Source organism: Sardina pilchardus, chromosome 1 (assembly GCF_963854185.1).
Source record: "Sardina pilchardus chromosome 1, fSarPil1.1, whole genome shotgun sequence".
Lineage (NCBI taxonomy): Eukaryota > Metazoa > Chordata > Actinopteri > Clupeiformes > Clupeidae > Sardina > Sardina pilchardus.
Window position 1 is genome coordinate 40,173,397 of NC_084994.1, and position 26,037 is coordinate 40,199,433.

The 26,037-nt window shown below is 42.4% G+C and overlaps 10 protein-coding genes and 1 long non-coding RNA gene across 11 annotated transcripts; 5 read left to right on the forward strand and 6 right to left on the reverse strand.

The window, feature by feature from the left end:
• Nucleotides 1-934: 934 nt before the first annotated feature.
• LOC134078834 (histone H2A-like) lies at nucleotides 935-5,338 on the forward strand. The gene is made up of 2 exons (XM_062534990.1): nucleotides 935-1,242; nucleotides 4,963-5,338. Exons 1-2 carry the CDS (start codon nucleotides 935-937, stop codon nucleotides 5,324-5,326), a joined length of 672 nt encoding a protein of 223 aa, XP_062390974.1. The 3' UTR covers nucleotides 5,327-5,338.
• Nucleotides 5,339-6,229: 891 nt separating this feature from the next.
• Nucleotides 6,230-6,643, forward strand: LOC134092044 (histone H3). Its single transcript, XM_062544850.1, has one exon. It carries the CDS (start codon nucleotides 6,233-6,235, stop codon nucleotides 6,641-6,643), a length of 411 nt encoding a protein of 136 aa, XP_062400834.1. The 5' UTR covers nucleotides 6,230-6,232.
• Nucleotides 6,644-7,543: 900 nt separating this feature from the next.
• LOC134091880 (histone H2B-like) lies at nucleotides 7,544-7,941 on the reverse strand. Its single transcript, XM_062544593.1, has one exon. The coding sequence runs from the start codon at nucleotides 7,934-7,936 to the stop codon at nucleotides 7,562-7,564; it is 375 nt and encodes a 124-aa protein (XP_062400577.1). The 5' UTR covers nucleotides 7,937-7,941; the 3' UTR covers nucleotides 7,544-7,561.
• Nucleotides 7,942-8,489: 548 nt separating this feature from the next.
• On the reverse strand, nucleotides 8,490-9,122 carry LOC134091948 (histone H4). The gene has a single exon (XM_062544705.1). It carries the CDS (start codon nucleotides 9,101-9,103, stop codon nucleotides 8,792-8,794), a length of 312 nt encoding a protein of 103 aa, XP_062400689.1. The 5' UTR covers nucleotides 9,104-9,122; the 3' UTR covers nucleotides 8,490-8,791.
• Nucleotides 9,123-12,369: 3,247 nt separating this feature from the next.
• On the forward strand, nucleotides 12,370-13,146 carry LOC134091508 (histone H1-like). Its single transcript, XM_062544334.1, has one exon. The coding sequence runs from the start codon at nucleotides 12,383-12,385 to the stop codon at nucleotides 12,995-12,997; it is 615 nt and encodes a 204-aa protein (XP_062400318.1). The 5' UTR covers nucleotides 12,370-12,382; the 3' UTR covers nucleotides 12,998-13,146.
• A 589-nt stretch (nucleotides 13,147-13,735) lies between these two features.
• Nucleotides 13,736-14,238, forward strand: LOC134091745 (histone H2A). The gene has a single exon (XM_062544382.1). It carries the CDS (start codon nucleotides 13,747-13,749, stop codon nucleotides 14,122-14,124), a length of 378 nt encoding a protein of 125 aa, XP_062400366.1. The 5' UTR covers nucleotides 13,736-13,746; the 3' UTR covers nucleotides 14,125-14,238.
• On the forward strand, nucleotides 14,227-15,771 carry LOC134078843 (histone H3-like). Its single transcript, XM_062535002.1, has 2 exons — nucleotides 14,227-14,234; nucleotides 15,332-15,771. Exons 1-2 carry the CDS (start codon nucleotides 14,227-14,229, stop codon nucleotides 15,759-15,761), a joined length of 438 nt encoding a protein of 145 aa, XP_062390986.1. The 3' UTR covers nucleotides 15,762-15,771.
• Nucleotides 15,772-16,440: 669 nt separating this feature from the next.
• LOC134091863 (histone H2B-like) lies at nucleotides 16,441-16,845 on the reverse strand. The gene has a single exon (XM_062544569.1). The coding sequence runs from the start codon at nucleotides 16,836-16,838 to the stop codon at nucleotides 16,464-16,466; it is 375 nt and encodes a 124-aa protein (XP_062400553.1). The 5' UTR covers nucleotides 16,839-16,845; the 3' UTR covers nucleotides 16,441-16,463.
• A 736-nt stretch (nucleotides 16,846-17,581) lies between these two features.
• On the reverse strand, nucleotides 17,582-17,922 carry LOC134091969 (histone H4). The gene has a single exon (XM_062544743.1). The coding sequence runs from the start codon at nucleotides 17,912-17,914 to the stop codon at nucleotides 17,603-17,605; it is 312 nt and encodes a 103-aa protein (XP_062400727.1). The 5' UTR covers nucleotides 17,915-17,922; the 3' UTR covers nucleotides 17,582-17,602.
• Nucleotides 17,923-19,381: 1,459 nt separating this feature from the next.
• On the reverse strand, nucleotides 19,382-22,702 carry LOC134078854 (TOG array regulator of axonemal microtubules protein 1-like). Its single transcript, XM_062535013.1, has 7 exons — nucleotides 22,105-22,702; nucleotides 21,577-21,775; nucleotides 21,208-21,313; nucleotides 20,841-21,076; nucleotides 20,451-20,609; nucleotides 19,970-20,096; nucleotides 19,382-19,825 (listed from the first exon to the last, which is right to left on the reverse strand). Exons 1-7 carry the CDS (start codon nucleotides 22,700-22,702, stop codon nucleotides 19,817-19,819), a joined length of 1,434 nt encoding a protein of 477 aa, XP_062390997.1. The 3' UTR covers nucleotides 19,382-19,816.
• Nucleotides 22,703-24,460: 1,758 nt separating this feature from the next.
• On the reverse strand, nucleotides 24,461-25,795 carry LOC134092148 (uncharacterized). The gene is made up of 4 exons (XR_009940170.1): nucleotides 25,712-25,795; nucleotides 25,557-25,596; nucleotides 25,358-25,438; nucleotides 24,461-25,228 (listed from the first exon to the last, which is right to left on the reverse strand). It is a non-coding gene; the product is annotated as an uncharacterized LOC134092148 (long non-coding RNA).
• Between the last annotated feature and the right edge of the window lie 242 nt (nucleotides 25,796-26,037).

Consider the following 26,037-nt stretch of genomic DNA (forward strand, 5'->3'; position numbering starts at 1 on the left):
TTTGTAAGACACAGACCTGGAAATCCACGGCAACGCCTGTTGTTAGTAGAGGAGACTCCCACCGCAGCTGTAGGACAGCGGCGCGCTGAACTTGAGAGTCCGATGAGTAAACGCAGACGATGAAGCTTGTAGTGTACCACGAGTGAACACAGTCCGTAATCCACGAGAGCAGGGTGTAACGAGTGCGATAGTCTGTAGTTCACCACGAGGAGCAGCCAAGTCTTTTACGAAGGTCCAGGAGCAGCGCAGCAAGGGGGCACGTTGAGCTTGGTGGGCTTCGTCACAGAAGCGGAGCAGGGCAGGCCTCGCGGTAGGACGGAGGTAGCCTAGGACGTTTCCGACGGCCTAGCTTTCCACATTCAGGCACGTTTTCACTGTAACTACCCACTGGCTATAGCTTAAAATCAGTGACTCCACGTCTCGTACTGATGTCCAATATCCATTTATTTTGTCGTTGGAACACCGTGAAAACTAGGACAAACAAACGGACAAACATACAAAACAATTTTACACATAACATCACAAAAAGCAACACATACTTAATCCTTAAAATTATACATATACATAAAACAGTTCATTACCGTGTGCGCCTGATAACCAGCAGTAGAATTCGACACTTGAAATTCGCATTCATGCGGTCTCATACTTAGTCCATTGTTTAGTCCATGGCGAACGCTAATGCGTCCGGGTCAAATAAGCAAAGGTCACATGAAACACACCTTCCCAATTAAGAACATCACACATTATGAATTCATTCTTCCTTATCAAAATACATACATGATACATACATAATACAACGACCCAACTCTTACATACAATATATAATGAATTTGTTTAAAATATTTTATTGCTTCCCCACTCTCCAATTGACCATTCAGCGTCAGCTACAGCGCCTATAGCACACTCGGCGCCTTTACCACCACAACAAACTGAAATGGATGGCCCTAGTGAACATCAACCTAAAGAAAACGAAGCAAATGAGAATCAGGGAGAAAAGGCACAGGAAGAGCATTTTGAAAGTGCCAGTGAGTCTAGCTTCGGATCTGGTACTGTTGCCGAGGAGTCCGAATCCGAGAGCGAATCAACAGAAGATTCTAAGGAGGACGAATCTGAAGAAAGATCGGAGAGTAATGATCCCCCTGTACTGGATACTTCTGTGGTGATGGATACCCAGGTGAGCGCAGACCAACAGAGACCGGTGAAGGAAGGGAGCGGGCCTCCTAAAAGTCCACAAGAACAAATGTACGATGCCGAATTCCCTCCCTTACAAATAAGCCCAGCGAGCGATTCGACGACATCTGATCCAAAAAAGAAAAGACAAATGTCTCTTACACCACCTCAAAGTAAAAAGAAAAAAGACCAAACCAGTTCAGTTGATGAACCAGAATCAACTTGAACCATTTTATCTATCAATGTTTTTATCTATATTATCCTGCAACGTACGTGGAGTTAAGACTGCAGCAAATATGAAAAAGAAAATACAATCCCTGAAGCAGCAAAACATTGACATTTCGTGTGTGCAGGAACTGCGAATAACAAACGATAATGACATTCAAAATATTCAAGCAGAATGGTCACATGGTCACTGCATTGTCTCCTATGGCGATGATAGAGCAGATGGTGTAGGCATTCTATTAAAATCAAAGAATATCGATATTGTTAAAATAAGACAGGTAATCCCAGGTAGACTTCTTTTAGTTGATTTTTTCTTCAAAGGAAAAAAAATCCGAGTGATTAATATCTACACTTCACCTGAGAAACACAAGAAAATATCGATATTTAAACAGCTACAAACCCTTTGTATGGTGGGCTATAATGTTATCATATGTGGAGATTTTAATGCAGTGACCGAAGAGAATGATAGAATATCAAGTAAACCCTTTAAATTAACCAAAGAAGGAAAGGTTCTCCGTGATGTGTGTAAAAACATGGACTTAAGAGACTGTTTCCGAGTAATTTATCCCACTCAGGTAGGTTATACAAGGATAGATCCAAACACAAAAACTCGGATCGACAGAATCTATGTATCTAACCAATTTTCTATTAAGTCCTATGAGACCAAATACATAGTGGACTCTGATCATTTAGCTGTGATTGCGAAATGTCAACTTGAGAAACGGAATTACCAGAAATTATGGAAATTGAACACTCGATGCTTAAAAGAAGATTCGATCATAGATGCTCTTCAGAAGGAATTTGAAAATTTGGAACACTTACGTCCTCTCTGGAAACAAGAATGCAGTTTCTGGGAAGCAGTAAAAATTCGTCTACGAAGTTTCTTTCAAGTCAGATGTAAAGTTTTAAATCAAGAAAAAGACAATCAATATCGAGATTTAACAAGGAGATATATTGAACTGAAATCAAACAAGGACAATGAATATGAATTAGAACAGATAAAAGAAAAATTGGATACATTCAATGAAGAATCCAAAACTAATTTGAAAATGTATACTGGTCATATTTATGAATCTACACCTACCATACACTCGTTATTGGATAATTTTAAAAAGAGAAAGGAACAAAACTGGATTGAAAAAATAAAAACTCCGAATGGATATGCACATTTAATTGATGAAATCAAGTTCGAAACAAAAGCCCAACTAGAAGACATGTATGGCTCAATTACTATCAACAGAGATGAAGTGTCTACGTTCTTAGGAAGAAAAGCCATCGTGAGAAATCCTCTGCAGGAGCAACTTGTAAATCCGATTTCCTCTGTGGAAGTAGAGAGTGCCATCAACTGCCTTAATAAAGGTAAGACTTCTGGTCCTGATGGATTCCCAGTTGAATTTTATCAATCGTCTTTCAACACACTGACAGGAATCCTGAAGAAAGTCTTCAATGAAGGCATTACATCCGGACAATTACATCAGTCGTTCTATCATGGCACTATGTCCCTTTTATATAAGAAAGGAGACAAGTCAGACATTAACAACTATAGGCATCTGACTATAATGAATGTGGATTATAAGATCTTTGCCAAAATAATAATGAAAAGGCTTGAACCATTATTGCAAAATATCGAAGAGGAACAAACATGTGCAATTAGAGGCCGCAATATATGGGATAATCTAAGCACACTAAGAGAGATCTGTGATGGGAGATCAAGTGGGGGCTTTTATATTGTAGGCTTAGATCAAAAAAAGGCTTTTGATTTTATATCTAGAGAGTATGTATGGAAAGTGTTGGGATGGTTTGGTTTGCCAGAGAGTTTTATTAATCTAATAAAACTTCTGTACCATACAACAGTAGTACAAGTAAAGATTAATGGCGAATTAACAGACCCCTTCTTGATTAATAGAGGAGTAAAACAAGGCTGCCCACTTAGTGCAGCTTTGTATATAATTGCAATCAGCCCTCTAATAAGAAATATTAAGCAAGATACCCAGCTGAATGGGGTGGATTTAAACCCTAAAACCAAAATTAAGATACTAGCATATGCTGATGATCTGACGGTCCTAGTTACATCTCAAAAGGAAATGGATATAATAAATAAGCATTTTAAAAAGTATGAAGATGTATCTGGAGCTAAATTAAATGATGCAAAAACAGAAGCTGTATGGATTGGTCGACCTGAAACGAAATTTCCAATAAATGTTCATGTAAAGGAAGAAATTAAGATTTTAGGAATATTTTTTAGTAATCAAAACAGCGCAGAAAATAATTGGAAGAAGAAAGAGGATGAAGTTAAGGAAGAAATTGAAAAATGGACCAACAAAAGTACAACTTACAAGACAAGGATTGATCTAATTAAGATATACATTGTATCCAAATTATCCTTTTTAAGCATAATTTTTCCACCTTCGGATAAGAATATTCAAAAGATAGAGCGTGAATGCACTAAACTAATATGGTCTTCAACACGAGAAGTAACAAAGAGAGAATTAATGTACAAACCACGAAAATACGGAGGACTTGGAGCAATATGTATAGGTCTTTATTTAAAAGTCAAATTATGTGCATATGTTTGTCGAGCATTGATGAAGAAAGCACCATGGGCCAACCCTGCAGAGTGGAGTAAAAAGAAGGGAAAACAAAGGATTAATGTACCATATTATAAGATTATATTTGGAGATTTTATGAACAAATTTAGTCATTTAAATTGGCATAATCTACCAGTAAAAGATATATACAATAGTGTCATTGAATCCTTGTATGGAGGTTTAATTAACTACAGAGATATGAATTTAAAAGAATGTGAGAAATTTGCCAAATTTGTATGGTCAAAAAATTTACCAGAGAGAATTAGAGATACAGCCTGGTTGATTTCTGTAAGGAGGTTACCTGTTAGAGCAGTGGTGAGGTGGAGCTGCTATGTAACCACCACAGAGTGCCCAATGACAAATTGTGGTGAAGAGGAAACTCTCGAACATTTATTACTAGACTGTAAAAGATCAAAAGAAATTTGGGGGGAAATTGTCTCAATTGGTGTACAGATTGTATTAGACAGCAAAACAATATTTTTTGGTGAAATTCAAGGAAATATATCAAACAAACAAAAGAAATTGTACAAACAAATCATTTTTTTAGTAAACGCACAAATCTGGAAAACTAGATGTCGAATGACAATTGATCACATATATGTCTCCAGCCAGATGGTTTGTAAACAATTAATCAAAGAATTAAAACGTAGGAAAACTCTTGATATCAAGAGAGGTTTAGATATACCTTGGGATACCTTAACTTTGTAAATTCTCTGTGTGTACTTGTATGAGTGTAACAGTGTTTTAAATGTTTTTGTGGTGATATTGGTGATAGTAGTATGGTGAGTGTTATTTCTATATTCATGTGTCTTCATGTTTTTTACTACAAAAAAAAAAGAAAAAAAAAGAAAAAAAAGGAATTGCCATTGGTTTAAATGAAAAAAAAAATCAAAATGATGAATGGTTGATTTGAGATAGTGATTTTATTCTCTTTATGATCCCGTTCTGATTGAATGAAAAAAAAAAAAAAAAAAAAAAGTAAAACCGGTGGCAAGGCCAGAGCAAAGGCCAAGACTAGGTCATCCAGGGCTGGACTGCAGTTCCCCGTGGGCCGCGTGCACAGGCTGCTGCGTAAAGGCAATTATGCCCAGCGTGTGGGTGCTGGTGCACCGGTCTACTTGGCTGCCGTGCTCGAGTACTTGACTGCTGAGATCCTGGAGTTGGCCGGCAACGCAGCCCGTGACAACAAGAAGACTCGTATCATCCCCCGCCATCTGCAGCTGGCTGTGCGTAACGACGAGGAGTTGAACAAGTTGCTCGGCGGAGTGACCATCGCTCAGGGTGGTGTGCTGCCCAACATCCAGGCTGTGCTGCTGCCCAAGAAGACTGAGAAATCCAAGTAAACTATCTCCCTTTGAATCTGGAAAAAAAGGCTCTTATAAGAGCCACCCAAATATCTTGAAAAGTAAATTCCAATTCACTTTTGGCATGATCTCTACTGTTACAAAAAATATTTGAGTAGCAATGTTGAAATACAATCCCTTATACTCGAAAAACAGTACCAGCCACTAAGTCCCTAGTTCAGATGACTAAAGAAAGGAAAGACAATCAATGGAAGTTAACCACTCAAGACTATTATCTGAATGATTTTGGCATTGCGGAGAGTAAAACGAAATTGATTAGTGGGTGAATACAATAAATAGCATTAAATACATTTAAAAACAATGATATATCCAAGCCACACATTCTCATCTACAGTTGCACACACACAAGCATAAAAGTAGTGAGCGATGATAAAAACAAGTTAATAGGCATATTACTATGGATAGTCTGGCTTTTCCTAAACACCGGTATTTGAATGTCTAAATTGAGCAAATACAGGCTTGAGTCATGAAAGTCACGATTTGTGCTTGTAGGCTACATGCTGTAAGGTAAGGTAATGTTTTTATATAGCGCAATTCACATGCAACCCAAAGCGCTTTACACACAACATTGATACAAACAGTGCTGAACGGAGTGGCGTAGTCGCCAGCGTACCCGTGCTTGAAATCTGTGAATGTGTAAATGAAAGTGATTTTTTTTTCATTTCGAATTTCACATTTTTATTGAAAAGGCTTTGTGAATAGTGAATAAAGCAATGATACAGGCATGTGGGGTGCGCTTTGTATTTTGAATTTTAGGCGCCATACGGAGGGAACTTGAAAGACCAATCAGCGGAGACCAAAAGCCTGACGTAAACAGTGGGCGTGGGCTGCGGTCTCATACCTTATAGACCCACGCTCCGCATATCTGTTCATACTCTTCTAACCATGGCAAGAACCAAGCAGACAGCCCGCAAATCTACCGGAGGTAAGGCTCCGAGGAAACAGCTCGCCACCAAGGCTGCGCGTAAAAGCGCACCGGCAACTGGTGGAGTGAAGAAGCCTCACCGTTACAGGCCAGGTACCGTCGCTCTGAGAGAAATCCGTCGTTACCAGAAGTCCACTGAGCTGCTGATCCGCAAGCTGCCCTTCCAGCGTCTGGTCAGAGAAATCGCTCAGGACTTCAAGACTGATCTGCGCTTCCAGAGCTCTGCAGTCATGGCTCTTCAGGAGGCCAGCGAGGCTTACCTCGTCGGTCTGTTTGAGGACACCAACCTGTGCGCCATCCACGCCAAGAGGGTCACCATCATGCCCAAGGATATCCAGCTGGCTCGCCGTATCCGTGGGGAGCGTGCTTAAATTTTTTGAAGTCCGTATCCGAAAATGCAAAGGCTCTTTTAAGAGCCACCAACATATGAAAAAGCTATTTTCCAACCTACTTGATTGAATTTCCCTCTCTAAGCTACACCTGGTTATTGGACAGGACCTGGTGTTCATTGAAAAATGTATTGCAAACAGCCTCAATAACTGGTGCTATAGTGAGACATGACACACTGACAATTGGTCACAAAGACGAATGATAACAGTGTAGAAGGGACATGAGTGACCAGGCATAATGGTTGGACAGCAGCACATCCCTGCTACAGTTTTTGTAATAGACTGGGTTTCTAATGTGTAGAGATAGCAGTAATGTGATTGGTTCCCTTAGTCACATGACGTGTGTTTTGAGTAAGTAGGAAGTGAGCTCCGAGATACTATACGAGCTGTGAGCCTATGGCTGTGAGATACAATTCAGCATAACACACGTATTGTACTAGCAACTTCCAGTAAATGTTCGGTTTATAAATCACCGTCTTCAGCGTCTTATTAACACCCACAAGATATCACAGTTTTCTTTTTCTCATTACACTTCTAGGTTTCACCGCAGTTTATTCGACCAACATCCCTCATGCGGTTTTAGTTGTGCACTAGTGGTACTCATTCGCTAGAGGAGATTCTTCCACGAGCCACTGATTTGTGCCCCATCTCTATAAAAGAAAACGTCGCTGCGTGTTTTATTCAGTCGCCTAACAACCATTCGGATCATAACGCAGCCATAACTGAATCAGCAGTTCATAAATAATGGTCTCTCCCAAATATTCTGTATTTAAAAGTACTTCTGTAGTCATACCTCAAGCGGTTAACGTACAACTACTGATGTCCATATTGAAAAGGCTTTTTAAAGAAAATGTGGGTGGCTCTTAAAAGAGCCGTTGGGGTTTAAAGCATGATTCGGCTTTACTTGGAGCTGGTGTATTTGGTAACAGCCTTGGTTCCCTCAGACACAGCGTGCTTGGCCAGCTCACCGGGCAGAAGCAGACGCACTGCGGTCTGGATCTCCCTGGAAGAGATGGTGGAACGCTTGTTGTAGTGAGCCAGACGGGAAGACTCACCAGCGATGCGCTCGAAGATGTCGTTCACGAAGGAGTTCATGATGCCCATGGCCTTCGAAGAGATACCAGTATCAGGGTGGACCTGCTTCAGGACCTTGTATACGTAGATAGCGTAACTCTCCTTCCTGGACTTTCTGCGTTTCTTGCCACCCTTCCCGGCGGTCTTTGTCACTGCTTTCTTGGAGCCCTTCTTTGGGGCAGGCTTGGCTGGATCAGGCATGATGATTTCTCGACTGAGACAGATCGAAAGTAAATATTGGTAATCGTCACCTTGTATATATTCACAGCTCTATGTAAATTGAGGACCGTGTCACCTCACACACACACACACACACGCACACACGCCCAGATTGCCCAGGCATTCCCCTCCAAAACGTAATACCACAACACGGTTGGTCATTTTGAATCGATGGGCGCAGTCAATGAGAGGTTAGTACCACCCCCAGATCATCAGTTTATACTACATGTCGATTCCTTTCCCGCACTTTTTCTTTTGAATGAAATAAATCCTTCAAAGTCTATGCAAAATTGTTTTACATTTGGCGTTACAATTCATGATTAATAATGTTTTTCAAGATTTAAGAAAATGCCCTTTTAATTACACATTTGTTGAGGAGATACTGACATATAAACAAAGTTTATGCATTTGCAGTTTTTTTTTAAGTTTTGTTTAAGATATTTGGCGGACGCTTTTATTTTGTAATTGGTGAAACCTGATAGTCATCATGCGCTCATGTTGTCGCACCTTAGCATTGGGAAAGTGAAGTAGGTCAAGTATTTTATTTGTATGGCGCTTTGTGACAGTCAGGTTTTAATGGCAATTGTTCAACCTGTTTTTATAGAAAGCTACACATGCAGGCGAATGCAAAAATGATAAGATTGGGCTACATTTGGAGGGTAGGCTACACTATAAACTTGCTCATAAAGGGCTAAGGATATTGGCCATGTATGTATTTAGTCCAGTTACTCATTAATATTTTCGCCACTCTATGCAAACTAGAACACCGCTTTTTGAAAGGAATTGGGTGGCTCTTAAAAGGGCCTTTGGGTTTAGGTCTAGGAACAGATCTGTTATTTAACCGCCGAAACCGTACAGAGTACGACCCTGGCGTTTGAGAGCATAGACGACATCCATGGCGGTCACGGTCTTTCTCTTGGCGTGCTCAGTGTAGGTGACAGCATCACGAATCACGTTCTCCAGGAAAACCTTCAACACACCTCGGGTCTCTTCGTAGATCAGACCAGAGATACGCTTCACACCACCACGGCGAGCTAGACGCCTAATTGCAGGCTTGGTGATACCCTGGATGTTATCACGAAGAACTTTGCGGTGACGCTTGGCGCCTCCTTTTCCAAGACCTTTGCCTCCTTTGCCTCTTCCAGACATGTTGAGTATTTCTTCGGACTGGGCGTCTGACGAATGTAGTGCCACAAAGGTTCGCAACCCGTTCTAATTTCCACACAGAGGACGTTGTAGAAGACTACTAGGCACTGCCTCTTCAAGTTCCCTCCCTTCACTGAATGGAGAGGAATACACGTCACCAAAAAACAACGCCCACATCCGAGCTACACCCCACCTCTCAACGAAACCGGTGCCGAGGACCGTCGGACCGACACGTCAATGCACACAGTTATTAGGCATACGTTATTAAAGGAACTTTGCCCTGCACAATTGAAAGGAAGTATATTAAGAAGATAAATTGGTATAAAAGTTGAGGAGGTAAAGGCAAAAATAAAACATTATATTGCATTCGCTCTCCCTTGAATATTTAGCTTTTTTTCTCTTTTGAAAAACTGCACTCAGATTAACACAACATCAAAGTTGTAGAATCCCCAGATCACTTAAGTCAAAACTATACAATTATCTCTCAAAGCTATACTTTGCAAGCACATCACATTCACATCCATCATACTGAGTTACTCACAAACGTAGTCTACTAAATAATCACATGTTTAATTTTGGAATAACCTCCCCTATTTGTGGACTTTGTTTTTCTCTAGACCTACATATTGTAGCATAATTTACACTGAAAGAAAAGGGGGGGAAATCAATATGATGATGATGTCACACATGTAACATAGCCACTATCAGCTAGTTTAAAGTGCAAATGGGTTGATGGACAGTGCAGATTCATATCAGCAATGGACAGAAACTATCAGTGAGGCATTTGAGTGCATTGTAGGCTGTTGTGTAGGCCTCATTTAAAGATATCGCCTGTCTTTTAAAGTAGTCTATACAGTTGTTCACTGATGCTTAAACATGTTTTTTTTTTAACTCTTCCACCTTTTCTCATATTCCCATATTTTTACTATTATGTGAGATATGTGTGTTTGTGCGGTTGTTGTGTTATTGTTGTGTTATGCATAAGTATTTTCTTTACAAAAAATCAAATTATGTAAAATCATGTTTTACATTATTATATTTAATTAGGCTACTTAGAGGTCTCAAGAAAGTGAAATACTGTACAACCTATTAAAGTAGGCTAGTCATTTGATTTCAAACACACAGATATGAGCAAAGCACGTCACAATATGCATATTCTATATTTGTACAGTTTTTTACGATTGTTTACACACTAAAATATTTTTGTTCACACAATTAGCAAAATTTTACTCCAAGGAGCAAAACACCTCCACAGATTTGCACAACATTGCACACAATGTCTGCTTCACCCTTTTTGCAAAACATTGCACACATTGATTTGTAAAACTCTACACATATTTCCACACCTTAGACACAGATAAGGATTGTGAGGTTACCTCCTTGTCATTGCAAAGCCCCGGATTGCCAATGACTACACTAATGAACGAATTGGATAATCACATGCACCAGGTGTGTAAGCACACATGTGCAAAATTTAAAACGCAGCACTCAAGTGTGCTATACAGTCTTGTTGCTTCTGCAGTAGTTGCTCTTCAGAGTCAAATGTACTTTATGCAGTAGTTTTTGTTTGTCTACAGATTTTATTTGTTCAATTGATTTCATTGTTGGTTGATTACTGTAACTGATTAAGGTTAGAAATACTGTAAGTAAAGAAATACTTGAAATATTCAGTCTATAGCAGTCTTCTGTGTTGTACAGTGCAATTGCAAGTTTATAGACCTATTTATGTACACTTTCCCTATGTCGAACTAATCATGAAGAATGTTGTGGGTTTGTCACTATTTTTTGGACATTTAAATGATCACTTACATAACAATGTCTTGGCAAAAATCTAGCACATGCTATTTCCTAATTTTTCTTTTTACAAATGTGTTTTGCATTTATCACTGCAGTGTGAAACTGGCTGCAATAGTGTCTGATCATTGAGGACTGTGTTTGTTAAATGACAACTAATAGCATTTTTACAAATATGTGTATATGTTTTGACTGAAGTGTGTATGTTTTGACTGAAGTGTTTCATTTTGCAATAATCTACGAATTATGCAAACTGGGTGTGGCGTTTGGACAGCTGTGCTTAAATTTGGTTAAAAAGAACTCGGTTTTAAAAATTGTGTGTAAGCAATTGAAAAAAAATAAAGTAAAATATATGATTGGCAAACATACATATCGTTCTGGAAATCCAGAACCACATCTAGAAAGATTTGGGTCTGGCTATGAGTAATGAAAACGGCCCAACACAGGGGGAATATGATTACCCCTTGTCATGCCAATAAAGCACTTTGAATCTGAATCTGAATCTGAGAGAGAGAGAGAGAGGGTGTGTATGTGTGTGAATGTACAGAAGGAGATTTTAGCATGCACCCATGCATGCATTTTTAATGGCCAGGCATTTTAGGATTACACATGGTTGTTCTGGACTTAATTAAAACACCCAAATTGTTGTTGTCATAATGTGTTTTGTGTGTTCAGATGCCCTGTGTTAACTAAGTCATAGAGCCTCATGATAAATTAAGATGTTTGAGAGACCGCTAACACATGCAGCAAGAGGGTTAATCATTGATCTCCATCCATTCTTGAAGCAGTTATTCCCTGCGAACATCATATATTTCAATATATGAAATGTGTAAAGAACAACAGTTCAGGGACAAACAAAACTTTGAAAACTCAACAGTGGTATTAGCAAAAAGACTTAAGTTGTATGGCATGCCATAACTTGGTCCTACAATAGACTTATGTGGTATGAATCTGTGTGTTCCGTGGTTGGCAACTGTGTTTTGCAGTGTCCCAAAAGCACCTGATTGTAAAGTACACATTTGCAAAAAACACATTGTCACTGCTTGTACGTGTTACAGAGACTCGTGTCTTGGTGTTTGGCACTTTTTTGACAACGTATAGCACGGTTTTATAACCATTATGTGCATGTTTTCCTGACAAAACTCTGACTTCAACCTCTCCACCCAGAGGTCCAAAGTTCTCAGTTCGTTGCTAAAGTGATAAAGGGAAACCATGAGCCCCTATATGTTCCTTTTAACGTGTAGGCTGTGCTCTTCACTACAGACATCTTCTTGTTGGCAAATGTCGTGTCGCTACTCATATTTCTAACAAAGAAGTGTATGAAGAAAACACAAGTGATGTCTTTGCCGAGAGCTGTCCCGGCCGTATGTGGCGGAGTGAGTCTAAATGGTTCTCATGTTAATGTTAAGTCCAGCCCACCAGCTCTGTGGTGGTTATCCATTCTCTCCGGTCTCCCGAGAAGTGTGTGCGTAAAACCGAAACGATACAATGGCAGAAACAGCTCCAGCTGCGGCCCCAATAAAGGCGCCCAAGAAGAAGGCACCCCGACCCAAGAAAACTGGCCCAAGTGTGGGCGAGCTCGTCGTCAAGGCAATCTCTGCCTCCAAAGAGAAGAAAGGAGTCTCTCTGGCTGCGCTGAAGAAAGCACTGGCGGCTGGTGGATACGACGTAGAGAAGAACAACGCTCGTGTGAAGATAGCCATCAAGAGTTTGGTCACTAAGGGAACTCTGGTCCAGACGAAAGGGACCGGCGCCTCTGGCTCCTTCAAGCTAAACAAGGCAGCGGAAAAGAAGCCCGCGAAGAAGGCGGCTCCTAAAGCCAAGAAGCCAGCAGCGAAGAAACCTGCCGCGGCAAAGAAGCCGAAGAAGGCAGCAGCCAAAAAGCCGGCGGCCGCTAAGAAGTCTCCGAAGAAAGCAGCCAAGAAGCCCGCCACGCCGAAAAAGGCAACGAAGAGCCCGAAGAAAGCAAAGAAGCCCGCTGCACCCAAAAAGGCAGCAAAGAGCCCCAAGAAAGCAAAGGCAGCGAAACCCAAGGTGGCCAAACCCAAAGCTACCAAGCCTAAAGCTGCCAAGCCCAAAAAGGCTGCACCTAAGAAGAAGTAAATGTCGTGCACATTCTTCTGATCTATTTTACCATGTGTTCAAAAAGGCTCTTTTAAGAGCCACCCACAAGCTCTCTGAAAGTTTCTATTCCGTCAGTGTTTCCTGATAGGCAAAGCAAATTATGTTTGCAGTTACACATTCACACTCAGTTCCTCACTATAACCCACAAAACCCTTCCTCTGTCATAGATCGAATGAAGTAGCCTAAGCTACCCGAGATGGGAATTCCAATAAAAGCGAGTGCTATTATGCAGTTTGTAGGCAATTCCCCAATGGGTCGGTGATTTTGAAAATGCATTGTGATGGGTAATTTAATATACAACATGCTTTCCTCCCAATGCAACAGTTGCATTCAAACATGAAACAAAGTACCCAAAACCTTGCAGCATAACAGCTTCTAAAAGTATAATAACTTTATGTACCAGTGCCAAAGTATCCCAGGAAGTCTTGTTGGTTGACTGAGTTGAACCGTCGAAAACTTCGCTGAATAACTGGTATATTACATTTCTACTATGCCTTGATTTTTTTCGATTAAGATGATGCGCTGAAAGGGAGGCAGAAGTGCTATACGCGCCAAATGGATTTCAAGATGATGTCACGCATCTAACTGCACGTTGATTGGCTCTCAACATTCCTTTGTCAGCCACTGAGACACTGAGTAGTCCAGCGCTGTTGTGGGATAATAGTACATATATTAGTAGAACTATCATCCCTAAGTATTCAGGCGAACACACAACAACGATCATCAACATGAGCGGAAGAGGCAAAACCGGTGGTAAGGCCAGAGCAAAGGCTAAGACTCGTTCATCCAGGGCTGGGCTTCAGTTCCCCGTGGGCCGTGTGCACAGACTGCTGCGTAAAGGCAACTATGCCCAGCGTGTCGGCGCTGGTGCACCGGTGTACTTGGCTGCCGTGCTCGAGTACCTGACTGCTGAGATCCTGGAGTTGGCCGGTAACGCTGCCCGTGACAACAAGAAGACCCGTATCATCCCCCGCCATCTGCAGCTGGCTGTGCGCAATGACGAGGAGTTGAACAAACTGCTTGGTGGAGTGACCATCGCTCAGGGTGGTGTGCTGCCTAACATCCAGGCAGTGCTGCTGCCCAAGAAGACCGAGAAGTCCAAGTAAACCAGCTCCCCCCAAGTCTCCTAAACAAAGGCTCTTTTAAGAGCCACCCAAATGTCTATGAAAACAAATTCCAAATTGACTTGACGTGGTGTGTGTGGTGTCATGTATACGTACGCACTCTTAAAAAAAACAGTTAGAATTCAACTGCTTTCCTGAAAATCTGTTGGGATGAATGCAGAGACCACTTTTATTCTACGGATCAAAGGAGTATACTTCTGGAATCCAACTGCTTTCCTGTGTAAACAGACGTTAATCCAAAATGTCAACCACAAAGTCACTTCTAATGTAACATATTTAGTAATTCCCTTGTTCAAAGCTTCATTTATTTTCACATAAAAAAAATAGTTTTCACTTAGTTTATCGTGCAATGCAGTGGTGATTTTGTGGTGCCTCGCAATCCAAGGTGAAGACGCAGACTTAGAAGTGTCATTTATATGTATTTGTAGGTTTATATTGAGCAAATACAAGATCTTTCATATGCTATTTTGTGTACATTACATCATATTAGTTGTTGTGATGGCTTCTATACACTAATCCAGCGCGAACTTTATGGGCGCTGCCATCTTGAATATCGCCATTACTGCGTGCCTGCGAGTGTGACGAGTGACACTTGTCTGTGCTTTTCAATGAAAACATCCTGTCAGAGAATGTCTAACAAGAGGACTGCTAATGAATGAAAATGTCAGGTGAAAGGGAACATTGGATCAATGATGTCAGACTGTACCAAAACTTACCAATGAAGGTAATTTATTAACACCATAAGGTATTAAGACGTGTATTAATGACAGCTAACTTCTGCAACAGCCGCCTATGGAACCAACGGGCTAATTTCTTAGCAGCCAGGCACGCAGTAATGGCGGTTTTGTGTTACTTCCGTGTTTCGCTGGATTAGTGTATATCATGTTATATGACTAGTATACATTGGCTGGTCGAATGCGTCAAATAATCTTTACTCATACTGAACAGATTTAGTAAAGAGTGAACCAACACTTAGGCCTATATATAAACAGATATATATATATATATAGAGAGAGAGAGAGAGCCTATATCACCTATAAAGGGTGGGCTTTCTATTTTGAATTTCAAGCGCCAAGTAGATGGGATGGTAAAGACCAATCAGCGGAGACTAACTGACGTACACAGGGGGGCAGGCTTAGACAGTAGGCCTTATAAGACCACGTTCCTCACTTGTGCGCACACTCTTCAGATCCGAAGAATCCGTAGCAATGGCCAGAACCAAGCAAACTGCCCGTAAATCTACCGGAGGCAAGGCTCCGAGGAAGCAGCTCGCCACCAAGGCTGCGCGTAAAAGCGCACCAGCAACCGGTGGAGTGAAGAAGCCTCACCGTTACAGGCCTGGCACCGTGGCTCTGAGAGAGATCCGTCGGTACCAGAAGTCCACTGAGTTGCTGATCCGCAAGCTGCCCTTCCAGCGTCTGGTCAGAGAAATCGCTCAGGACTTCAAGACTGATCTGCGCTTCCAGAGCTCTGCAGTCATGGCTCTTCAGGAGGCCAGCGAGGCTTACCTCGTCGGTCTGTTTGAGGACACCAACCTGTGCGCCATCCACGCCAAGAGGGTCACCATCATGCCCAAAGACATCCAGCTTGCTCGTCGTATCCGTGGGGAGCGTGCTTAAATGATTTGAAATCCGGAATTACAAAGGCTCTTTTAAGAGCCACCCAAATATGTATAAAAAAGTCATTTTCCAAACACCTTCTGCTACAAATCGATGTAAACCTGGTGTCTGATGGATTGGTATAGTTTGTGATCTGCTAGTACACGTAGTACACGTTGTTTTAATCAAGCCAAACATTACACAAATAATACTATTTTTTGAATATCGAGAGATGGGCCGCTTCTGGTACAATGGTAAATGACAACAGCACGGCTAACGCATCATTCATGAACACAGTCCTGACGCAGTTTTCTTCAGTGACCACACCTTGGCGTACTCTGGGTTTTCTTGTCTTAGCCTACTTCACTTTTTGTAGTCGTTCCAAATGTGGATATATAACGGTCGGAGTGATGTGTAACCACACTACAGTGGAGGAGGTGATAATAGTGTTGGTCCCCAAAATCATTTAATCGAGACTGGCGGTCTACATCGATAATAGCCTACTTTCAGTAAAAGGTGGGTGATATAAACACGCATCACACTCACTGGCACGTTTCAGAAATTCAGGGAGGAGCAGTGGTTGATTGCTCAGTTAGGCTAAGTTAAGTATAGTAGGCAAATACATCTGGTGCAATCCGTTTTGATTATAGTGGAATGATTTTTCATTGAAAACGTGAGTGGCTCTTAAAAGAGCCTTTGAAATTGAGCGTTGAAATTCCGGATTTACTTGGAGCTGGTGTATTTGGTCACGGCCTTGGTTCCCTCGGACACAGCGTGTTTGGCCAACTCACCGGGCAGAAGCAGACGCACTGCAGTCTGGATCTCCCTGGAAGAGATGGTGGAGCGCTTGTTGTAGTGAGCCAAGCGAGAGGCTTCCCCAGCGATACGTTCGAAAATGTCGTTCACGAAGGAGTTCATGATACCCATGGCCTTGGAGGAAATACCGGTATCAGGATGAACCTGCTTCAAGACCTTGTACACGTAGATGGCGTAGCTCTCCTTCCTGGACTTTCTGCGCTTCTTGCCACCCTTGGCGGCGGACTTCGTCACCGCTTTTTTGGAGCCCTTCTTAGGGGCAGGCTTGGCTGGATCAGGCATGTTGAAATGTCGACTGTTGATTCAATAGTTTACCTTTGAACAAGTAATCTGCTCTATATACTAACGTTTATGTAAATGAAGGACTGCGTCACTTTACACACCCACGACCACAACGGAGGTAATTTCCCTCCGAAACCGAATAGCCTACATGACTGGTCATTTTGTATTGAGGGGGGCAGTCAGTGAGCGGTTAGCACCGCCCTCATATCATCAGTTTACACCACCTTTTGTTCTTCATTTTCCCGCATTTTTCTTCTGAATGAAGGAAATCCTTAGAAGTAAATGGCAAATGCTTGTATTTGTCGCTACATTTTATGAAAACATTTTCTCTGATACTTTGGGGGAATTTCTCGAGCCATCACTAATGTTTGCACAACAAAACTCTACTACGAAACTCTACAAAAAATGGTTATGACAACAAGTCAAAGACTTCTGCATGTAATGACAAGCGATAAAATGCCTGTTTGTTCCTATTCAGCATGTAACTAGTATATGCTTTGTGTTGTTTATGATATTCTGAACTCCAATTCTAGGCCAATAACTGTGGTGCGCGCTCATGGCGTCTCACCGTACAATGAAGGTTATGAACGTTTGTAGCCTTTTATGCCTTTGGCTGCCTGCAACCATAAAGGACTATGCATGTTTAATCTCATGATAGTAACGACTAGGGTATAATCGGTACAATCTCGAATACAGCCTTTTGTAAGGAATTGGGTGGCTCTTAAAAGAGCCTTTGGATTTAGGATGAGAAGCAGATCAGATCTTTAACCGCCGAAACCGTACAGAGTACGGCCCTGGCGTTTCAGAGCGTAAACGACGTCCATGGCAGTCACGGTCTTTCTCTTGGCGTGCTCGGTGTAGGTGACGGCATCACGAATCACGTTCTCCAGGAAAACCTTCAACACACCACGGGTCTCCTCGTAGATGAGACCAGAGATACGCTTTACACCACCACGGCGAGCCAGACGCCTGATTGCAGGCTTCGTGATTCCCTGGATGTTATCACGAAGCACTTTACGGTGACGCTTTGCGCCTCCCTTTCCAAGACCCTTTCCACCTTTGCCTCTGCCGGACATGTTTGCAAATACTTACAACTGAAACTTATACGAATAAACGGTAGCTGCTCGCAACTCGTAGTTGTACAAACAGAGAGGACGTTAGTGAAAACTACTAAGCACTGCCCCTTCACGGCCCCTCCTCTTTCCGAACAGAGATTGCGCGGGCATTAAAGGAACACTTCACCGTTTATTCATGTTAAAGGGATAGTTCGGGTTTTAAGACACGAAGTTATATGGGTTCCCTGTCAGCAACGTTGTGCATCAGCACTGACTTACCCCCCGACAGCGTCCTGTGAGCCGAGATCCAGCCGGTTTTTGATCGTTTTTGATGCCGGACTATTTTCTTCAGCAGGTTTCTGGGGTCACGAAAGTAAAGTGTTTTTCTTCTCAAAACCATATGCGTTCAACAGAGTGATATATTTGCACCACACAAACGTTGTCCAGCTGTCAGTAGCGCGCAGTGATAGGAATCGCGAAAAATAAGTAAGTGATAACGAGGTTTGAATTTTTCCTGGACAACGTTTTTGTGGTGCAAATATATCACTCTTTTGAACGCATATGGTTTTGAGAAGAAAAACACTTTAATTTCGTGACCCCAGAAACTTGCCGGACTACTTTCTTCACCATCAAAAACCGGCTGGATCTCGGCTCACAGGACGCTGTTGCAGGGTAAGTCAGTGCTGATGCACAACGTTGCTGACGGGGAACCCATATAACTTCGTGTCTTAAAACCCGAACTATCCCTTTAAACTACGTTATTCCCTTAACTAAGACGAGTTGATACATACCTCTCACGTTTCAATGCGTGCACTCACTGGCTCTGGCGCGCGGCGCAACTTTGATAGCACAATGCATTCATTAGGATCCAAACAGAGATTAAGTTAGAACTAAGTGACCAAACACCTCCATGTTTTCCCTATTAAAATACAGTTACACGAGTAGTCACACGATCAAGTATGGTGAGACAAAATAAAACGTGGTGCATTTCTAAGCAGGTAGGGATAACTATTTTGTGTGGCGCAGTAATATCCTCACTCTTGCACTTTCAGTTTCACTTTGGAGTGACAATATTACTCCGCAGAGTCTAAGTGCTCCCAATGTTATTCCGCCACACAATACAGTTATCCCTTTTACCTGCTTAGATGATCTAGGTACCATCAGTGAGGATACCTTAGTGCTAAATTCACAGAAACCTCAGTAGGCCTACATTCACAATATTTGTTTGCTAAATACTACTAACTTTACTTTAACTTGGACGTTTATTTACATGACGGCTCTCACAAGCCCTGCGACGCAAATTGTATTATAATACAAGTTTTGTAAGACTGCAATGCATGCTTCACATGCACACCAGTGCCAAATATTACTAGTTGAAGCAGTTGAGTTGAGACGGACAAATGCACCAATTTCATCCCCTTTATTATTAATTTGCTTCAGATATAGTTGGAACGCTGTAGTTGGTTTGGGGGCGTAGAGCTGCTTGAGAGTGGAATGGTTTGACTGGAATGAGAGCAGAAGGAGTTCAGTCTTGCTGGCAGTCTGCTGGAATGGCACCACTGGGCTGGATGATCCTTTATTGCTGCCAGAACTCCTTCTTCATTTCATTCTTGTGGCTTGGATGTTCTGTCAGGATCTGGCCTGGACCGAATGTGGCCATTCTGTATATTATTCTGTGTCATGTGCTCTGTGTACCTATCATGTGTGTTTGTCTCCGCCCATCCCCTTCCTGCACTTCCTGTCTCATTAGTTTCCCCATTGTTGGTTTCATCCAGTCCTCTGTCTTTCTGTGAATTAGTCTGTGCATTTACACCCCCTGTTCATCTGTCCTTGGTCAGTTCGTCGCTTTGTCTGTGCGTAAGTCCATAAGAAAGAGTCTTGCGCGTGGGTCCTAGCCTTAGAATCCCGACATGTTCACCTCAATCAATGTTTCTGCAGGGAAAAATGACACATTATCCATTACCCTCTGTATTCTCTGAAATTAAATAATAACACATAGAGCTTTTTCACACTGATAGATAAAATATGAATAATTAATCAAAAGTGTCTTATATAAAACTAATATTTTGTACTCACCTTTTTTTGGCATTTGTTGATTACGTCCTTGATGGTGGCTCGGTCTCTCTGAGGGACAAACTTGTCCACCATCTTGAGAAGGTCAGTATGGGAAGCCAGGAATGCAAAGGTGTTACGGGCATGGGTCCTGTTTCAGACACAAAATACATCAACACCCATATGTTTACAATGAGGACACAATGATCACTACTGGCAGACCAACATTCAAAATAAGTGTGATGCCATAATGACTTTTAATAGGGAGAATAGTACCGTTGTTTCATTACGTTTGACCCTCATTCATCAACAGTCTATGTACAAAACGTAGTTTCCTGAACATAAACATTTTTCACTAACTACTTCATTCTAACTGTGGTAAACATACGATTTGAAGTCCACTGCACTGACCATTTATCATTGCTTTGGAGAGTCAATTTAGAATTTGATTGTTTTGATTTGGCAGCTGAGTGGTTAATTTAGAAACAAGAAGTAGCACTCCCACCTGACTTCCTGTGCACTGTCGAGGGCCAGGCAGCTGATGGAGCGGACGAAGCGGTCAGTCAGGTCCTTTTTGCCCGACAGGACGCGGGACGCCCCCATGACCTCTGCCAGTCTCTCCAGGTGCTGTGCAGCGGTCTTCCTCACGGCCGCATTACGATGCCTAAGAAACAGAAACAAACCAAGAGAAACACAGAGACAGATAATGAGTAATCCAGACAACCAGGGGACACAGAGAACCACAGAGCCAAGAGAACATGTTGAGAAAGAGAACCAGGTAACGGAGAACCTGTTGAGGACCAGTAAAACCGTAGAGTCTGCAGAACCACAGAGAACCAGTAAACAAGGAAGGAGTCTGAGGTGAGGGGTCACCAGGGTTCTCTTTCCTCCTCACCTGAGTCCTGTGTTGATGAGGGCGTTCATGGTGCGAGAGGGGGTGACGTTGTGCACCATGTACCCCAGTGCCAGCTCCATGTCCTCCCTGATGAAGCCGCTGGCCTCTCCAGCTTTAGGGAGCAGCGTCTGGGCTGTGCCCTCGGCCTCCGCGTCCATGCCTCGCCCCAGCTGAGCGTACAGGTGGGCCAGCGTGATCATGGCAGCACGGGACACCATGGAGCGCAGGTTCTTCACCTGGGTGGGAGGGGTAGAATGATAGCTTGTACAACTCTGACTTAAAATATCTAAAACAGAGTTTCAACTGTGTTCTGTTCACAAAAGTGAATGCCCAATATGGTTATAGAATGTAGCAGAGAGCCTCTGACCTCGCGGTAGACGGCCAGACACACATCATGCAGCCTGGGCAGCAGCACCTCAGCATGGTGCTGAGAGAGAGACCTGATGGAGGTCAGACCCTCAATCTTCTGCTCCCTAAAGAGAAAAAACACTCAACTCAGACGAACATGAGGACACATAGCGTTGACTTTAGCGTATAGCCCTAGCATAGGGCAGGCTATCTTCAATAAACACATTCTTCTAACACAATCATCATGGTCTAGAGACTATATCCTATCTTAGCTGAAAGCCTGTCATCTGTCTGAAGTCAATATGCTAAGGTAACCTAGAATATTACCGCTAATGGCTTATGCATAGAGTTAATGTGTTAGCCTAGCCTATTTGATCTATACTCCCACCAGTCCTCGTCTTTGAGCAGCCTGAAGGCCTGCAGGATGGCCTGCTCGGGGCAGGACACAGGGGCCAGTTTGGCCAGCTCTGGGAGCTCGCTGGTCTGCTGGGTGTTGCTCATTTGCTTCACCGTTATCACTCTCTTCTTCACCTCCTTTTGGTCCCTCACTTCCTCCTTCCCTGCCAGAGACTCCACGGACTTTTGCTCTGGGAGGTTAAAGGTCAAATGTATCTGTCTGACATCCTGTCTGCACTGGCAAACTATACTATAACCAAAGAGTATAGTATAGAGTATAGAAGTAACTATTATCAATAAACTACACTTAAATGTGAAAGTAAGTTGTGTTAAGACTGTATTAAGTGTTGTGTTATGTGCTACGCAGTAATCTCATGTATCACCTCTGCTGATGTTTAGATCATTTTCATGTGTTTACAACAAAAGCTATGATCAGTGTGAGTGTGTGTGTGACAATATGGTCAGTGTGTGTGTGTGTGTGTGTGTGTGTGCACCTAACTTCCCTAACTTCACCACTCACCTGCCACAGCAGTGGCCACACTGAGCGGTGTTCTCTTGAAGCGGGGCAGTCTGCTGATGAACTGTCTCTGACAGGCTGCCTGGGGTTTAGCTGTTTCTGGGGGGGCAGGGACAGCGGAGGCAATAGGTGGAGTGGGGGTGTTGAGGAAGGGCAAATTGCGCAGTGCTGACGGGGTCCTGAGGTCCACAGGGCTGAAGCTGCTCGCAGCGCTACCTCTTCCATGTTTGAGGACCCTGTTGCCATGGAGATCAGTGAGGCTGACCTCCTCAGTGACACTCAGGGGCTCCTGCACGCATCCCATGTCCTGGGCTGCAGCTTGGCCATCGCCGTCACTGTTTTGGTCAGGGACAGCTTGGACAGCTCTGACACAGCGCCTGGCCTTCATCCTCTTTGGCTTGCTCTGGCTCTTGCCTGATTGCTCAGGTGGAGCAGGTGCCATGCTGCCGGTATCAACGCCGCTCGGGGCTCTGATGTCGTGATGGAGTGGCTGCAGCGGATGAGCGCGGTCAAGGCCCGTCAGCTTCTTCCTGCCGAGGGATCGCAGGGCACCTCGTTTGGGAACTGCAGTGGGGAGCTTGTCACCTGCCAGCAGCTGCATCAGGACCGGGAACTGGCCCTGGGCGACCGCGGGCAAGGGGGGGGATGAGCCGCAGGACTGCTGCTGCTGCTGCTGCTGATGCTGGGGGGGTGCAGGGCTGATGGGGGGCAACAGTGCACACTGACCAGACGCTACAGCGGCTCTGAGCGGCTGGAGGGAACCGCAGAGCATTGTGGGATTGTGTTCTGGCGGTGGCACAGGCACAACACGAGGATGATGATGAGGGTGAAACAGCTGATGCTGAATCTGTGAACAGGGAGGAGGCAACATGTCATCAAACACACACACACACACACACACACACACACACACACACACACACACACACAGACACTGCATCATCAATGCAAGTGCAGTAATATTATGTATTTGTATGAACCATAGACATGCATAGCAAATTTGCATATGGTTTCTATATCAATGGTAGACTATAGTTCATATTGTTACCACAAACATAATTGTGGTTGAGCCAAATATTCTTTAATATTTGTTTCCAGTTTAGGTCATCACACTAAATTTGACCTTTAACCTTTTAACTAACCCTTTAACATTTCCATAACATTTCGTCATAAAATAATATCTTCAGCTACGATTAGATAGGAACTCACACATGCGGAAGTGCTGGTGTAGGGCGTCTGCTCCAACTGATTCTTCAGGAGCTGCCGCATTATGCCCAACATCTCCAGATTTCGAACGCGGAGTTTATTCACCTCCCCTTCAAGACTGTGGGAATCCATTGGAAGGAAAGTGAAACGCTTTGAACTTAAAATACAAAGCAAAGCTCAAAATCGAAAATGATCTACTGAAAAGCGTGTTATCTCTGATAAGTTGCAACAACTACTGATGTGAAATAGAGTGTTCGCTGAGGTTGACAGGAACACTATTATGACCTCACCATTGTGACGCATGTTGAGATTCTTTGACGCCTGTTGCTGGACTGTTCGGATGCACATAACATTAGTTGTGTAGGCCTATCAGGTTTTAAACTGGTCATCATTTGCTATTAAAGATTAAATAACCGTAACGATCGAAAGCTAGTCTATTAGTAAATCCAGCAAAATGCACTCTCTCTGCCCAACAACTAATACGCATTTGTATCTTGCATTTAAATTCAGTGATGTGCTTGACCGTAGGCTAGTCCGTCCAGGCCTACAATTGGCAAAATTATAACGCTTCCGAAATCTGATTCTGCATTATCTGATCATGTTAATATTACAAAAATTGTAGTTGGCCTAGGCTACATCGGGATAGTCGCGTTCAAGTGCTATGACGCACACAGATACAGGCTGCCTAGTAGGTCTATATTCTCTCATCCTAGTGGGAGATACGAGATATACGCTTCCACATTATTATCGTTTATAAGAAGGGTGATTGACGTGACATGTTTTTCGTTGTCCTCAAACACCAACAAATAATTGTATGAACACAATAACGCGTTATTGTATCGTTCCGAGTTCACTCACTTCTTCCCAATTCTCATACAAGCATGAAACAATTCATATGGTGTGAGTTTTCAGCCTTACATGCCAATCATCCACAAATCACACATCAACTACATCACAACCAAGTTCTTCTTATTACATCTGTATATTAATCCTTTCATGCACACATTTGGAACATTTTTAAAAATTTAAAATGTTTTAAATATTGATTTTATTACTCTAAATGAGCCTAAAACAGAAACGCATTTTGCATATTTTAAGTCTACTTTAGCATGGGTGTATTTCAAATTAAATAATACCTTTAGCATTCATAAAAGTACATTTTATTGAAAAATTGTGAACCAAAATTCTCAAACTATGAGAGTTTTATGAAGTACTGAATATACATATATATGAAATGACCACCATTTTAACTTTCTCCTACTTTAGAATACATTGTTTGCAGATAGGCCTACATTAAATTCCGTTTTCAATGGCAAACTTGAAACAGCACCAAAACAACTATAGTGGACGAAAAAGTATTACATGTGTATTGTTGAGACTTGCCATAGAAAATGAATAGGGGAAGTTATGGAGGTAATAGTTTGACTGTGTCATATTTCTGTGTGTACCCAGTACTATATACCACGGACATGTTTTGGGTTGCCATCCAAAATGAGGAGGCCGGACATAGTTTTGGACCATTGCACTATAAAGTAATTTGCTGCACATAATGCAGTATTTTGGAGACGAAAATAGTACTGTGCTTCATTGTACATCAGAAAAATAAACGGTGTAACTGACTGTCCCATAACAGCAGATTTTCTAGGACAAGGCAGAGAGTTGTAGTGACTGACAACATCTAAATATGCCATTTAAAACAGCACAACTTCCACAGCTACAGAACAGAAGCATGAGGCTGCTACTACAGTTTCAGTCATCCATTTCAGAACATGGACAATCATGGTTGGTGTCAATTCATCCTGAGATCCTCTAACTCCATCTCTGTAGGGGGCGTCTCTCTTCTCTGCAGAGTCTCATACACTCCTGAGTCCTGAGCTCTTCTCTGGAGAGGCATGTATGTGTGACTCAGACTCCTCACATTCTGCAAACACACACACACACACACACACACACACACACACACAGTTTTGTATTCCAATGCTATTACTGAGCAGTTACAGTAAACAGGCTGATCAAACAGGCTACAGAGATCATTCATATGATGTCTTACCTGCAGTGTGTCATACTCAGAGGATATGGTGCAGGGGTTGAGAGCCGTGTATGTGTCATCATGGACATTAGAATGGTCACTCTGTAAAAGATTAAGAGAGAGAGATTCTGTATGAAATGTATTATATGCTTGTAAATTGATTCTCCGTTATTTTAACACTTCTTTCCTTCACAAATATACTGTGATAGATTCTCAATACCTGTCTTGTGGTGGTGTTTATCCTTGCCATTGTATACCACCTAAATATAACACAAGGAACCATCTAGAATTTTCATTTCACAATCATGCATAATGCTTTCACCACTAACGGTACAAAACTGTAAGCCCCAGATGTGAACAATTTCAGCCTTTTACCTGACAAACACCAACAGTATGAGAGCAAGAATTACAGCTATGGTGATTCCTGATGTGATAGCCAGGGAAATCACAAGTCCCCCTGGCACACAAACATAAAATATTTTCAATGATCATAATCACAATAATATTCATGTAACTAGCAACAATAGCTTTCCAATGTGACTTATGTGAAAGAGTGTGGATGTAACCTGAGATGTCCATATCACACTGACCTTGGGAAGGAACCGCAACATCAGCAGAGTTGGCACATAAACATACTATTTGTCATCATCATAATCATAATAGCATTCATCATATTTAACAACAGACTGACATGAGTCACA